Source organism: Pan troglodytes, chromosome 1 (assembly GCF_028858775.2).
Source record: "Pan troglodytes isolate AG18354 chromosome 1, NHGRI_mPanTro3-v2.0_pri, whole genome shotgun sequence".
Taxonomy (NCBI): Eukaryota; Metazoa; Chordata; class Mammalia; order Primates; family Hominidae; genus Pan; species Pan troglodytes.
In genome coordinates, this window is record NC_072398.2 from 37,132,068 (window position 1) to 37,146,592 (window position 14,525).

General features: G+C 37.5%; 1 protein-coding gene across 3 annotated transcripts in view; it reads left to right on the forward strand.

Annotated features, from left to right (window-relative positions):
- The window catches only part of INTS7 (integrator complex subunit 7), a 95,239-nt gene that overhangs the window by 56,849 nt on the left and 23,865 nt on the right, over nt 1–14,525 (forward strand). For all 3 annotated transcript variants that reach the window (XM_024351534.3, XM_063790699.1, NM_001280517.1), the window contains 6 exon segments: nt 1,215–1,454; nt 3,006–3,143; nt 4,353–4,559; nt 11,029–11,223; nt 11,755–11,858; nt 13,234–13,302. In XM_024351534.3, coding sequence (XP_024207302.1) covers nt 1,215–1,454; nt 3,006–3,143; nt 4,353–4,559; nt 11,029–11,223; nt 11,755–11,858; nt 13,234–13,302 — 953 coding nt within the window.

Here is a 14,525-nt window from a genome sequence, read left to right on the forward strand (position 1 = left end):
AGAATGTACCTGTTGTGGTGGAAGAATGGTGACTAGCCCACTGTGGCTGGGTGAAATAATTTGAGATTTGGAAAAGTAGTTCAGTCATAGAGGATATCAAATAACATGGTATTATGGCTTTGATTCTATAGGTAATGAGATAATATAATTTTAAAGTAATGGTAACCTTTGTCGTAATTATTATTGTTATTTGAATGTCTATTATGTGCCAAACTTTGTTGAAGACTTATATATACATTTCTTTCAGTCCTTCAATAACCCTATAATGAAATGTGTTCTCCTCTTATACACATCAGAAACTTAAGGCTGAGAGAGAGAAGTACCTTGTTCAAAGCCACCTAGCTAATAAGGGGCAAGCTGAGCTTCAGCCCTTGCATTTATCAGACTCTAAAGTTATGTGTGTGCCTGACACCCCATTGATGGCTACATGGCTGCATTGTGAAGGATGGATTGAAGGGCCCATCTTTTCAAGAAATTGGAATTAGGAAGAGATTTATGATGTGGTAGAGAGAATGGAAAAGTGCTAACAGTGGATATTGGAGGCTTGACAAAAGAATCTGTTAGCTATGTGAAAGTGGGAATATTTCTAGGTTTCTAGTTTTTTGGCTGGATATTAGTGATGCCTTTAAGAAGGCCTTGGTAGGAGAAATTCTGTAGCCAAATTGGTTTTTAGATTTCAGTTGAGAAATAAGAGAAAATTGGGAACCTCTTTCCCACTTCAGTGTACTTAGAGTCATCTAAGCCATCTTTTTAAAACTGTGAAACCTCAGTAGCCTCAACACACACACACACACGTATGTTAATTCAGGAATCTATATTTTTATTTTCATTCTGGGAGATGCTGGCATAGTTTACAAGCCACACTTCAGAAGCAGTTCCTGAAAAGTAATGATAGTACAGTGATGGTGACATTTGGCCTATATTTGCCTCTTCAGCATTATTCCTTATGATTTCCATCTTTCTTAAAAGTATTTTAATAGTCTTAGATTGAAATGAGTAGTTGACGTGCAGTCCTAATTTGTTATTTTAAACGTAGTGCACTTCAGAAACCCTAATGTGGGATTCAGTACCTCATATTTCTTATGAAGAAAAATGTTATGCCTACAAGAAACCTCACCCTTGATTTTCCCCAGTAACCTGTACAAAGCTCTTTTCCTTAAAGCTTCATCTGTATCTTCAAAATCTAACTAGTTCATTTTCTTTTTGGCGTGCAGATTGCTCTAAACTGTATGGTGAAGTTGGCCAAGGGCAGGCCCCATCTTAGCCAGTCAGTGGTTGAGACCTTGTTGACTCAATTGCACAGTGCTCAAGACGCTGCCCGGATTTTGATGTGCCATTGCCTGGCAGCCATTGCCATGCAACTGCCAGTGCTGGGTGATGGGATGCTTGGTGACCTCATGGAGCTGTACAAGGTGATTGGACGATCAGCCACAGACAAGCAGCAAGAACTTCTGGTAAAAAGCCCATTTTGAATCTCCTTTGAATGACTAGGATCTGGTCTAGTGGGAATTACTTTTAAGTCAACATTACTATTTGACTTTACTTAAAAAACAGAACAAACAATAGGTTAAATTCATTACCTAAGACCAAAGAGTGTGCTGATATCAAAATAGAATTGGCTTTATGAGCTTTTTACTTTTTTCACTTTTGATTTAGAAAGCCGTGTTTTGTTCACCTCTAAAACTGCTTTCTTCCGAAACCCTGTCAAATCAGCTTAGTATAGCCAAAGCCTTCAATCTCATGTTTTTTTTATTGCAAAGGACAGAATGAAAATGAAACTTTTATCTTTCTTATACAGAGTAAATAATGAACTAAACCCTGTTTTGTACTTTAGAAAATAGAAGTTAAAAATCTAATGATAATAATGACCATAAATTAGCCCAAATTTATGTTTTCCATTCCAGGACCTCTTTAGCTGTTTAGGATCCAGTTTAGGCTTCTGTAGACCCTTGGGGTTGGGAAAGGTACATGCTTAGAAAGAAACAGAAGCTGTGGAAGCTATAAAATGTTTAGTTGAAAAGTTCTGCAGGACTGAGAGTAGGCTACATTCTAAATAATTGTAAATTAAATGAAAGTTGTAAGGTCGCCATTCCATATTGTTCTGTTCATCTTAATTTAGAATGTGGGAAAAAATATAATGAAATAATATATTCAAGCCTGTTTTATGCTTAATCCTCCAGAGGGAATTGTGTAAAAGATTGACCCCATCCCATCATTTGCTGCCAGAAAAGGTTACCTTGATGACCAAATGTATGGATCTTTGTATCAATCAGCTTTGAAATATTAAGAGGCAGTTAGCTAAGTTTATTTTTTATTGAAGTGGCATTTTGAACTAATGGTCCTGATATCTTTTTTGTGAGTACTACTTTAAGACTGTCTTAAATTATGAAACATAATATTCAAAAAATCTGAGGAATAATACAGTGAAAACTCTTGCATTCATTATCTAGCTTAAGAAAAAGGTATTAACAGTTTAGTTGAAGCCCCCTGTTTACCTTGCTGATAGCATCTCCTCCCTTCTCTCAGGTAACCACTATCCTGAATTTGGTATTTATCATTCTCATGCCTGTTATTCTTTTACTACCAAAGTGTATATCCCTAAGTAATACGCAGTATTTTGCATATTTTTAATTTCATGTAAACTTTATCATACTACTTGTAATCTTTTGCATTTTGCATATTTTTGCCTATTTTGCTTGTCATCTATGTTGGTAAGTCTGTCGCTAGTTTATCCATTTTATTTACGTATCTCATTGTTTGATTATGTTATATAATTTATTCATATTATGGGTATTGCTTCTACTTATTTGCTGTTATAAAGAGTGCCCTGAGTGAATAGAATAAATTAATGACTTCAAAATAAAAAATTAAATAAATGTCATTGGAAAACAAATTTTGTTCTTTTGCAGTGGGCTCTAATTAGTTTTCCTCCCTTTAGGGTAGGTTATCAATGACACTGAATAAAATTAAATGATTTTCTTGGTTTTCTTCTTGTCCAATGTTAGGTGAGTTTGGCTACTGTGATTTTTGTTGCAAGTCAGAAGGCATTGTCTGTGGAAAGTAAGGCAGTAATTAAGCAGCAGCTTGAAAGTGTCTCCAATGGATGGACTGTATACCGTATTGCCAGACAGGCTTCCAGAATGGTATGTGTTACCCTTCTGAGTGAACTGGGTTGCTGGAAATGTCAGGTCATGTATCTTCAATTGTATGATTATTAGTTGTAGTCAAAACTAAAAATAAAGATGGAAGTACCTTTTAGTCATGGGTTCTGAAGATGAGGAAGGAAAGGACCTGATTTTTAACTTTTATCATAAAATAATGGTATCTATGTTGTTGGCATTAGTAATGAGGAAGTTAAAATCTGGGCCCTTTCTGGCTGTAGGTTGTTAGTGCCACTTTCATTTTGCTCTGTATTGTTATAACCAAGGCCACCTACCACCCGCTGTTTCTATCTTCCTTTCTCAGTATACCACATCTTTGTTCCTCTCCCCAGTCTTGTCATTCTTAAGTAGAAATGGGAAAGCTTTAGTATGCTGTACTCTTCTCAGCCATATGGAAAGCCTAACAAGTTTTATTAATTTTGTTTGAGAGGAAATAGAAACCTTGGTTAGTACAGAAATCCTGGCCGGGTGGGGTGGCTCACGCATGTAATCCCAGTACTTTGTGAGAGGCCAAGGCGGGCAAATCTCTTGAGGCCAGGAGTTTGAGACCAGCCTGGCTGACATAGTAAAAGCCTGTCTCTACTAAAAATAAATTAAAAAAAAAATCCTTGGGGATAAGTCCAGAGACCAAAGTTTGAGGAAGCATTACTCTAGGTGATTGAAGTGCATGTTCTTAATTTTATGTTGCTTCTCAAATGGGGGAGAAGCACACACTCTTGGCAGGACAATTCTTCATTATACTGTTCTGTCCCAAGCATTGCAGGACATTGAGTATCCCTGGCCCCAGGCATTAAATGGTATTCACATTTCTCCCTACAACTATGCCTTCTCCCCTGGGGTTTCTCTCACCCACTAAATAGTTCATCTAGAATAACATAAAAAAGTATTTATACTTCCTGTATTTTGGGCTAAAGTTCTAGACTTGGTTTATAGTTGATTCCATTTATTTTCTCTTTCGGAACTGTTTTAGTAAAGAATTTCAAGCATTATGTTACATAAAAGCAACTCAGCATATTTTCTCTGAGGAAATATTTAGACAGAGTCTCAGCGAATTACATAATATGAGGAATGATTGTTCAGACTTATCCAAGGTTTGGATTTCTCTTTTAGCTGCTGCATCAACTCTTTCAAATGTAAGAACCTCACCGTGTGCTCCTTCTATTCTTTTTTCTTTTCTTTTTTTGTTTTTAGGGTAATCATGACATGGCCAAAGAGCTTTATCAGAGTTTGCTGACTCAGGTTGCCTCAGAACACTTCTACTTCTGGCTAAATAGTTTGAAGGAGTTTTCACATGCAGAACAGTGTCTCACTGGGTTGCAAGAGGAAAATTATAGTTCAGCACTTTCTTGCATTGCTGAATCTTTAAAATTCTATCACAAAGGGATTGCTTCCTTAACAGTAAGTCCTCTTAATTCACCTTTGGTGGTGATGATTTATGTGAGAGTTCTCTCCCTTCTCTTTTTGGATTGTCCTATTTCAACTAACTTGAGAAAACTGCTGATATGAAATAGGTCATGGAAATAAACCCTTAACCTTTTCCCCTTTTTAACATTCTTAGATTGATAAAAGTTTATCACTTTCTTGTTAAAAATAACTGGGTACCACATGTGAAGAGGATTGCTGAATCCATGCAGAATGGGTAAGTGGTGTGTAGATAGGATCCTCCCTCTACAGACTCTTACTAGTAAGATTCCAGCCTGTGTGCATCAGTACCACCATCAAACATAAACCGCTGACCTCATCTCATACCTGGCAGCTACTGACTAAGTAACTAAAGTTTCTTGCTTTATAGATAAAGAGAAATTATCAAAGATTCTAGTGTCCCACTTTGTATCTCTCTGTGGTATCCTCCTACTCCACATTAACCATTAGCTAGCTACAGTTTCTATTATCTCTGCCAAGAAAATGAAAGGGTTGCAAAGAGATCCTTATGTTTCCTTGAAATTAGTTATATTCCTAAGTAGGAACCTATTCCCTAAAATCAGCATTTTTTGTATTAATGCAAGGGCTTTTTCCCTTTGTAAAGAAGTTATATAATCAACGTTAAACATTTTAAAAATACTGTCACATGACTTTAAAAATTGTATATATTGAGATGGGACCATAAAACTTTTGGTACCTGTTTACGTACATTTATAACATATCTAAAATATTTTGAACGGTGGTCTATCTCAAAAGAAATGTTTCAAAGTAGAAAAAACAGGTGTCACTAAAGAGAATATTCAGACTACTGTGAGGCACATATATTTTGAAGTATTTTATATATATATATATATATATATTCTGGGAAGAGATTGTTGTTTCCTATATTAGGCTAATAAATGCCTCAGAAAATTAAAAAATATAATTACTGGTTGAGATCAATAGAACTATTTCATTTTCTAGTTTATGTGGAGCAGAAAATTGGTAATTATTTAGTACCATAAGTGGTAAGAACTTTGAACAGACAGGCTTACAAAACAGTGTGAGGCAGATGGAATTAAGTTTATGAAAAATTCTGTTGAATATTTGATACTTGTTTAATGATTTGTGTGGTATGTGTATTTAATGAGGCTTGACAATAATTAAGGATTGAATTCTGATACAGGAAGAAAGCACTTGATTGACAGAGAGGAGACCTTGTCTTAGTCTTGGTTCTGCCATTAACACAGCGTGACTTTGGGTGGGTCATTGGGCCTCAGATATTCTCCTTTTGAAATGGAGTTATTTTATTCAACAGATCATAAACACTTGGTATGTGTCAAACACTGTTTTTAGGATTAAGAAAAACAGGAAATAATTCTTCACTTGAGTGTAGTCTACAGGGGAAGGCAGTATGATCCTCAGAGTTGTTGGAAACTTCCCAGAACTCTGATTGTACTGTATACTCTCAGGGTTTTTTTGAGGATTTTTTTTATTTTTATTTTTTAACCTGTTCATTTGGTAAGTGTGGATTTGACAATTGCTTTCTATCTTTTTAACTGAGTAAATATGAGCATGGGCTGCCCCTTTTAACTTACTGATGTGAATGATCCATACCTGAGATCGTACAGCTTTGAGGATCATGCTTTTTATCTGCTTCAGCCACGCTAAACAGGAGAAGTTCAAAATTCTTTGTTTATGGAGACCCGATAGCAAAGTTAGGTGTTTAATTTCTCAATACAATGATTAATGATAGAGTTGTCTTATTTCTTAGGAATAAAAATTATAAAAAGTGTTTATATTAGCTTTCTGTGCTGTGTAACAAATTACTACAAGTTTAGTGGCTTAAAACAATACCTATTTATTATTTCACAGTTTCTGTGGGTCAGAAAAGTCCAGGCATAGGCCAGGTATGGGGGCTTATGCCTGTAATCCCAGTACTCTGGGCGACCAAGATGGGAGGATCACTTGAGCCCAGGAGTTTGAGACCAGCCTGGGCAATGTTGGAAAACCCCGTCTCTACAAAAACAAGTTTAAAAATTAGCCAGGCATGGTGTCATGCGCCTGTGGTCCTAGCTACTCAGGAGGCTGAGGTGGGAGAATCACCTGAGCCTGGGAAGAGGAGGTTGCAGTGAGCTGAGATTGTGCCATTGCACTCCAGCCTGAGACTCTGTCTCAAAAAAAAAAAAAAAAAAAGAAGTAGCAGTAGTAGTCCAGGCATGGCTTAGCTGGGTCCTCTGCTCATGGTATCACAAAATTGCAATCAAGGTGTCTGTGAGGGCCAGTCTCAGATATCTGAGGCTCAAGGAAGCTCAGGGTCCTGTTCTAAGATCATGAATTTGTTGCAGAATGTATTTCCTTGCACCTGAAGAACTTGTGGAACATGGTTCTTCCAGACCAGCAAGAGAATCTCTCACCCTCTTTTAATGGCCTCAACTGATTAGATCCGATTCACTCAGAATGATCTCCCTTTCTACTAATATAAAGTCAATTCATTAGGGACCTAAACTACATCCTCAAAATCTCATCACATTTGCCATATTCCATTAGTTAGAAGCAAGTTTTGGGTGCTATCCACCTTCAAAAGATGTTGTAGGTTTAGTATTCCTTAATGTAAAATGCTTGGAACCAGGAGTGTTTTGTATTTTGAGGTTTCTTTGGATTTTGGAATATTTGCATTATGCCAGTTGAACCTCCCTAATTCAAAATTTGAAATGTTCCAATGAACATTTCCTTTGAACATCATGTCAGTTTCAGATTTTGGAGCATTTCAGAATTTGGATCATTTCAGATTTTAGGTTTTCAAACTAGTGATATTCAGCCTGCCCAAGGTGTGGATACCAGGGAACTTGAATCAGAGGAACCAGCTTAGCGTTCTTCCTACAATAGTTTTTTTTTAATCATTTAAATTTTGTTATTAAATATTGAATAGGCATAATATCTACACATGTATTATGTAGGGCATAAAAAAATACAACAAATATCCAAACAGCCAGTTAGAAAATAGGACATTACCATTGCCTTTTAAAATTCTTATATGCTTGTGAATAATACCCTGGGTCACATAGCAAGACACTGTCTCCTAAAAAAAAAAAAAAGTAAAATTCTTATGTGCACCTCCACATTTGTATACTGTTTCCTTTCCACAAAGGTAACAGGACTTTGCATCTTGTGTTTACTGTTCCATTGCCTTTCTTTATAATTTTTTCTTTTTCTTTTTCTTTTCTTTCTTTCTTTTTTTTTTTTTTTTTTGAGACTGAGTTTCACTCTTGTCACCAGGCTGGAGTGCAGTGGCACGATCTTGGCTCACTGCAACCTCCACCTCCCAGGTTCAAGTGATTCTCCTGCCTCACCCTCCCAAGTAGCTGGGATTACAGGCGCTCTCCACCATGCCTGGCTAATTTTTGTATTTTTAGTAGAGACAGGGTTTCACCATGTTTGCCAGACTGGTCTCGAACTCCTGACCTAAGGTGATCCACCCGCCTTGGCCTCCCAAAGTGCTGGCATTACAGGCGGGAGCCCAATGCCCGGCCCTTTCTTTATAATTTCAACATGCTTTTTTGTAACTCTAAACAAAGTTCTGTTTTATGTTGCTTGTTTTTGAATTTTATGTAAAAAGGAGTCATATTTTTCTTTGACTTGCTTTGATCATCTAAATTATGTTCCTAAGATTCATCCATTTTGTTGCAGGAAACTGTAGGTCAATTTCCCTGCCATATAGTCTTGCATCATAAGAATATACATCAATTTATTTTCCCACTCTATAGTGTTGATAAGCATTTTGATTTCTCCAGTTTCTTGCTGTTACCAACATACTGCTCTGAACATTCTTGTACATATCTTTTGATGCACTTACTGCAAAGGTTTCTCTAGGACAGTGGTTCTCAACCAGGGATGGTTTTATCCTCCAGGGGATATTTGGCAGTATCTGGAGCGTTTTTTGGCTATCACCACTTGCCCAGTTGTTACTGGTATTTAGTGCAGAGGGAATGCACAGGAGAGCCCCCCTCAACAAAGAATTTATTCAGTTCAGAATGTCAGTAGTACTCAAGTAGAGAAAAACCCTTCTCTAGGGCAGTGGACCTCACTCGGAGCTGTGTATCTTCCCCCTGCTCCAATTTGGAAGTGTGTGTGGATGTTTCTTTTTTGTCAGTGATGGGGAGTTGGGAAGCATTGCTACTGGTAGTAATGGTCAGTAGCTAAATACCTAATCTCCTGCAATGCTAAGAATACTCCTGTTCCTGTTTAGAGATATTGCTGTAAGATATTACCTAAGAGTGGAATTGCACAGGTTATGTGCATCTTTAAATTGACTAGCTAATACCAGTTTTTTTCCCAGTGGCTTTACAGATTTAAAGTCCTCCCAGCAGTGTATAAGAGTTCCTATTGCCATACATTTTTCTCTTTGTCTGGTAGGTTCTAAAGCTTATGATTGGCTTTTCCCAGATTACTAATACAATTAGACATTTGTTTCATATGTTTGACCATTTGTGTTTTATTTTCTGTGAAGTTCCTTTTGAAGATTTTTGCTCATTTTCCTACTAGTTTTTATGTCTTTTTCTTACTGGTTTATAAGAGTACTTTATATGTTCTGGATACTAATCTTTTGTTTGCTAAGGTCAATATGAGGTAAAATTGGCCAGATAATATTGTAACTGACTTCTAGAACCCCAAAATCATGTCTGGCTCTTTTGCTAAAAGACTAATGTGAGATAGTATCTAAGAAACAGCATCAGCGTGTTTTAAGTGTGTCATGTCATAGAGGAAAATTTTCACTATGCCTCTGTTTATTGTTAAATTAGCACATTTTTAGTATGTGCCTTTTGTTAAAACTACTTAGTGCTAGGATCTCCACTAGGACAGTTGCCAAATAGTTAAAGGTTTTCTTAGTTCTCTGCCCACCCTGGCTTGCCTTACCATTTACCTTTTCTACCTAGCTAATGCTACCCAAGACTTACCCCGGATACCGCTCCATCCTCATTGAAACTTATTTGTGTGTTATAACCTCTTCTTCCTTGGTGTCTTCTCTGTGCTTTCTGAAGTGTCTACTCAGAAATTATTTTTAAAATTAATCTGAGCTACAGGAGTTTGAGGCCAGCCTGAGCAACATAGTGAGACCCTGTCTCTACAAAAAAAAATTAGCTGGGCACAGCCAGGCACGGTGGCTCTCACCTGTAATCCCAGCACTTTGGGAGGCTGAGGCGGGCTGATCATGAGGTCAGGAGATCGAGACCATCCTGGTTAACACGGTGAAACCCCGTCTCTACTAAAAATACAAAAAATTAGCCAGGTGTGGTGGCAGGCGCCTGTAGTCCCAGCTACTCAGGAGGCTGAGGCAGGAGAATTGCTTGAACCCGGAAGACGGAGCTTGCAGTGAGCCGAGATCGTGCCATTGCACTCCAGCTTGGGCAACAAGAGCGAAACTCTGTCTCAAAAAAAAAAAAAAAAAAAAATTAGCCAGGCATGGTGGTACACACCCTTAGTCCCGGCTACTTGGGAAACTCAGGTGGGGGGATAATTTGAGCCCAGGAAGTTGAGGCTGCAGTGAGACATGATTGTACCACTGCACTCCGGCCTGGGTGATAGAATGATACCCTGTCTCAAAAAAAAAAAAAAAAAAAGAAAAGAAAAGAAAAAGAAATTTGGGCTAGTAGTGGAAGAGGGTAACTTTGAGGCAATGTCCTTTTTTTTTTTTTAAAAACAGTGACTGTCTAGAAACATATTCCTCCTGCCCTTATCTTTCTTTTTCTTTCTGCCCTTGACTTTACAAGGTTCCAGTGATGGGAATTTCAGATTAGGAAGGTAGCAAAGTAATAGGGGATTTTGGGGGATGGTAATGTCCTTGAAGCATCCCTTATGTGATTATCTTCTTTTTTTTTTTGTTTTTTTTTTTTGAGACAGTCTCGTTCTATTGCCCAGGCTGGAGTGCAGTGGTGCGATCTCGGCTCACTGGAGACTCCGCCTCCCGGGTTCACGCCATTCCCCTGCCTCAGCCTCCCGAGTAGCTGGGACTACAGGCACCTGCCACAACGCCCAGCTAATTTTTTTGTATTTTTAATAGAGACGGGGTTTCACCATGTTAGCCAGGGTGGTCTTGATCTCCTGACCTTGTGATCCACCCGCCTCGACCTCCCGAAGTGCTGGGATTACAGGCGTGAGCCACCGCACCTGGCCGTGATTATCTTCTTGATGATGTTCTTGACAATCCACATATTATGGGGTCTTTGTGAATGTAGGCAGTAAGGAACCTTTGAATAGTGATTGTACATACAGTTTTTCAGAGCTGGTGTTTAATAACAATGTTTTTCATTCTAATATTACATTATTCTTTTTATCATTTAGGTCTTTGTCCATCAGTGTTTTTAGAGAACTACTGCACTTGACCACAAACTGATAAATACTTGGTACTGCCCCATCTCACTGTTCTGTTTACTTTGTCTTAAATATCTCTCTTTTTTTTTTCCAGGCAGCTAGTACACCACTGAATCCTTTAAGCTTTCAGTGTGAATTTGTAAAACTCAGGATTGACCTTTTACAAGCCTTCTCTCAACTTATCTGTACTTGTAATAGCCTGAAGACAAGCCCACCACCTGCAATTGCCACAACAATTGCCATGACCTTAGGAAATGACCTCCAGAGGTGTGGTCGCATCTCCAATCAGGCATGTCTTAACTTTCAGTGCATTTTTTATTTACACTTCAGAGGTTTTCGAAGTTATAAGATGAAAAGTTGTAAAATATAAAATCAGTGGCTTAACTCAGACATTATCATAAATGTTTATTAACTCAACTGTCTGGCTAAAAAATAGGCTGATGTGTTATTAGAAAGATAAAGTGATTCATGGTATCTCAATGGGTGCTACATATTTATATAAAGAGAAAGGACAGATTTTTTTAAAAACTTGAGAATGTTTATAACTAAATTATTTTAGTGGAACTTGAAGACGCTAAAATACAAATGTTTTTGTTTCTATATGTCATATATAATAATCTTGTGAACATGTATAGTTTCATTTGCCATTTTTGTTTTTATTTAACAAAGTTTATGAAAATGAATGGAGTGATAGTGAAAAGATGGCAGTATTTTTTTTGAATTGTTATTGTTTGAAGGTGCTTTTTTTTGTTTTGGTTTTTGTGTTGTTTATACAATAATGATAGCATGTTTGTTTGTCATAATTGATTTTTTTTTATAGATGAAACAGTCCATGGAAGAATTTCGAAGCCTTGCTTCTCGATATGGAGATCTTTACCAGGCATCTTTTGATGCTGACTCAGCAACTTTGAGGAATGTTGAACTGTATCCCAAGCTTGCCCTAGTACTTCTTGTTCTTTTTGGAAGTATTCTTTTAAATACAGACTACCTCAGATATGCTTACCTACAAAATACATGTTAAATAACCCTATAAATTTATTATATAGTTTCCCCTTTAAAATATATAAGCAGAATAATCTTACTTTTTAACTTTACCCAGGATTTTAACAAAAAATGGTGACTCGAAGGTGTCTTTTTTATATCCAGAAAGAGCATCCAAAGCAACATCCAAAGCCAGTGTTGCTTACCTGTGCTCACTTGAGCTACAACAGACAACACAACACATTTTCCCACCAAAGAACGTGTGTTTCACCTCACCTTTCTTTGTGGCCAACAGTCCTAGTTTTTATCACCTTTATTAATGATCTCTTCAGTAGCATTAGTTGTCACTTTTTTTTTTTTTTTTTTTTTTGAGATGGAGTCTCACTCTGTTGCCCAGGCTGGAGTGCAGTGGCATAATCTTGGCTCACTGCAACCTCTGCCTCCTGGGTTCAAGCGATTCTCCTGCCCCAGCCTCCCTAGTAGCTGGGATTACAGGTGCGTGCCACCACAACCTGGCTAATTTTTATATTTTTAGTAGAGACAGGGTTTCACCATGTTGGCCAGGCTGGTCTCAAACTCCTGGCCTCAAGTGATCTACCTAAAAGTGCTGGGATTATACACGTGAGCCACCGTGCCCAGCCTGGTCGTCACTTTTAAACCCTTCCTAAGTTCTCCATATTTTCTTATTAGCAACTTCAAATCACTTTTGAAAGGAAGGAATAGAAATTCTTTTTTTAAGTTGTAGGACTTTCCAATCAGTAGTTCTTGGCATTTAGTTTACTGATTGAAACCCGGTGAATGCTATGGGCCCTCTGCCCTACAAAATGCATATATGCAGAGACACCCAAAATGTGCACATAAGTTCAGGGAGTTGCCAGACCTCTTGAGCCCTAGATTAGGAACCTCTGGGATAAAGGCTCCTTAGACCACTGTGTTTTGTTTTTGTTTTTGTTTTTAACTTTTATCAGTGAAGGCTTTATTTGCTTGTTTGTCTCAAACTCTTATGAAAAACCCCTATATCTAAGACAGATAAAAACAGAGTTGCTGTAATTGAATCACGGGGCCTATCACTTGATTTCCCCTTCCCACAGTAGTAGCCTCCGAAGTACCCTTCTTGGAACAGAGTCTGAGGATCACTATTATAGACAACGTATATCCCTTAAAAAGAAAAGGTAGAGCCCCAGACCATTCGAGTTGATAACATTATGATTACCTTCACTAGGCAATCATTCAATCTTGACCAATTTAGTATTCAGGTAATAGAAACCTATAGTGGGTTTCTTCTCTATTTTCGTATGTAACCTTAACATCAATCCAGACAGCAGCAGAGCTGTTTACTGATATCTCATGCAATAGAAGCCCTGATTTTGGATCCAGAATCAGCAAGGTAATTCTAATATTAATAATAGTTGACGTTACAGAACACTTTCTATACATTGTCTTACCTAATTATCAGAAGACTATTTTGGAGCTAGTATTATGGAAGTAAAAACAAAGTGGAAGAATTCTTCAGCATTTTTTGTGGGTCACATAACTAGTGACAAAACATAGATTTACCTCCTGCCTCCTGTTTTCAAAAAGTTAACATGGAAAGATAACTGGGAAGACATTCTTTGAATATGAGCAATTTCTTCTTGTATGTTATAATTATACTATGAAAGATTGAGTTAATGATACAATTAAACTTGAACTTGAGATTTTTTTCCTTTGGCTTCTTAAACCAAAATATCCCTGGTTTTGCTCTTTTAAATTTTTCCCCTCCCCCAATAACTAATTAATTATTCAAAATAGTTGTCTTCATTAAAGAATGATTCCTTTTTCTTTTCCTATTATAGTATTCTCTTTTGGAATATACATTTTCTTTCTTTTTTAACTTTTAAGTTCAGTGTTACATGTGCAGGTTTGTTATATAGGTAAACTCGTGTCACTGGGGTTTGTTGTACAAATGATTTCGTTGCCCAGATTTTAGGCTTAGTACCCAATAGTTATTTTTCTGGTCCTCTTTTTCCTCCCACCTTCCACCCTCAGGTAGGCCCCAGTGTGTGGTGTTCCCCTCTATGTTTCCATATGTTATCATTTATCTCCCACTTCTAAGTGAGAACGTGTAGTATTTGGTTTTCTGTTCCTGCGTTAGTTTGCTGAGGATAATAGCTTCCAGCTCCATCCATCTTCCTGCCAAGGACATGATCTTCTTTTTTATGGCTGCGTAGTATTTTATGATGCATATGTACCACATTTTCTTTATCTGGTCTGCCATTGATGGGCATTTAGGTTAATTCCATGTGTTTGCTATTGTGAGTAGTGCTGCAGTGAACATATGTGTGCCTGTGTCTTTATGATAGAATGATTTCTATTCCTTTGGGTATATACACAGTTATGGGATTTCTTGGCCGAATGGTAATTCTGTTTTTAGCTTTTTGAGGAATCACCACAGTGCTTTCCACGATGGTTGAACTAATTTACACTCCCACCAACAGTGTATAAGGGTTCCCTTTTCTCTGCAACCTCACCAGCATCTGTTATTTTTTGATGATGTAATAATAGCCATTCTGACTGGTGTGAGATGGTATCTCATTGTGGTTTTGATTTGCATTTCTCTAAAGATCAGTG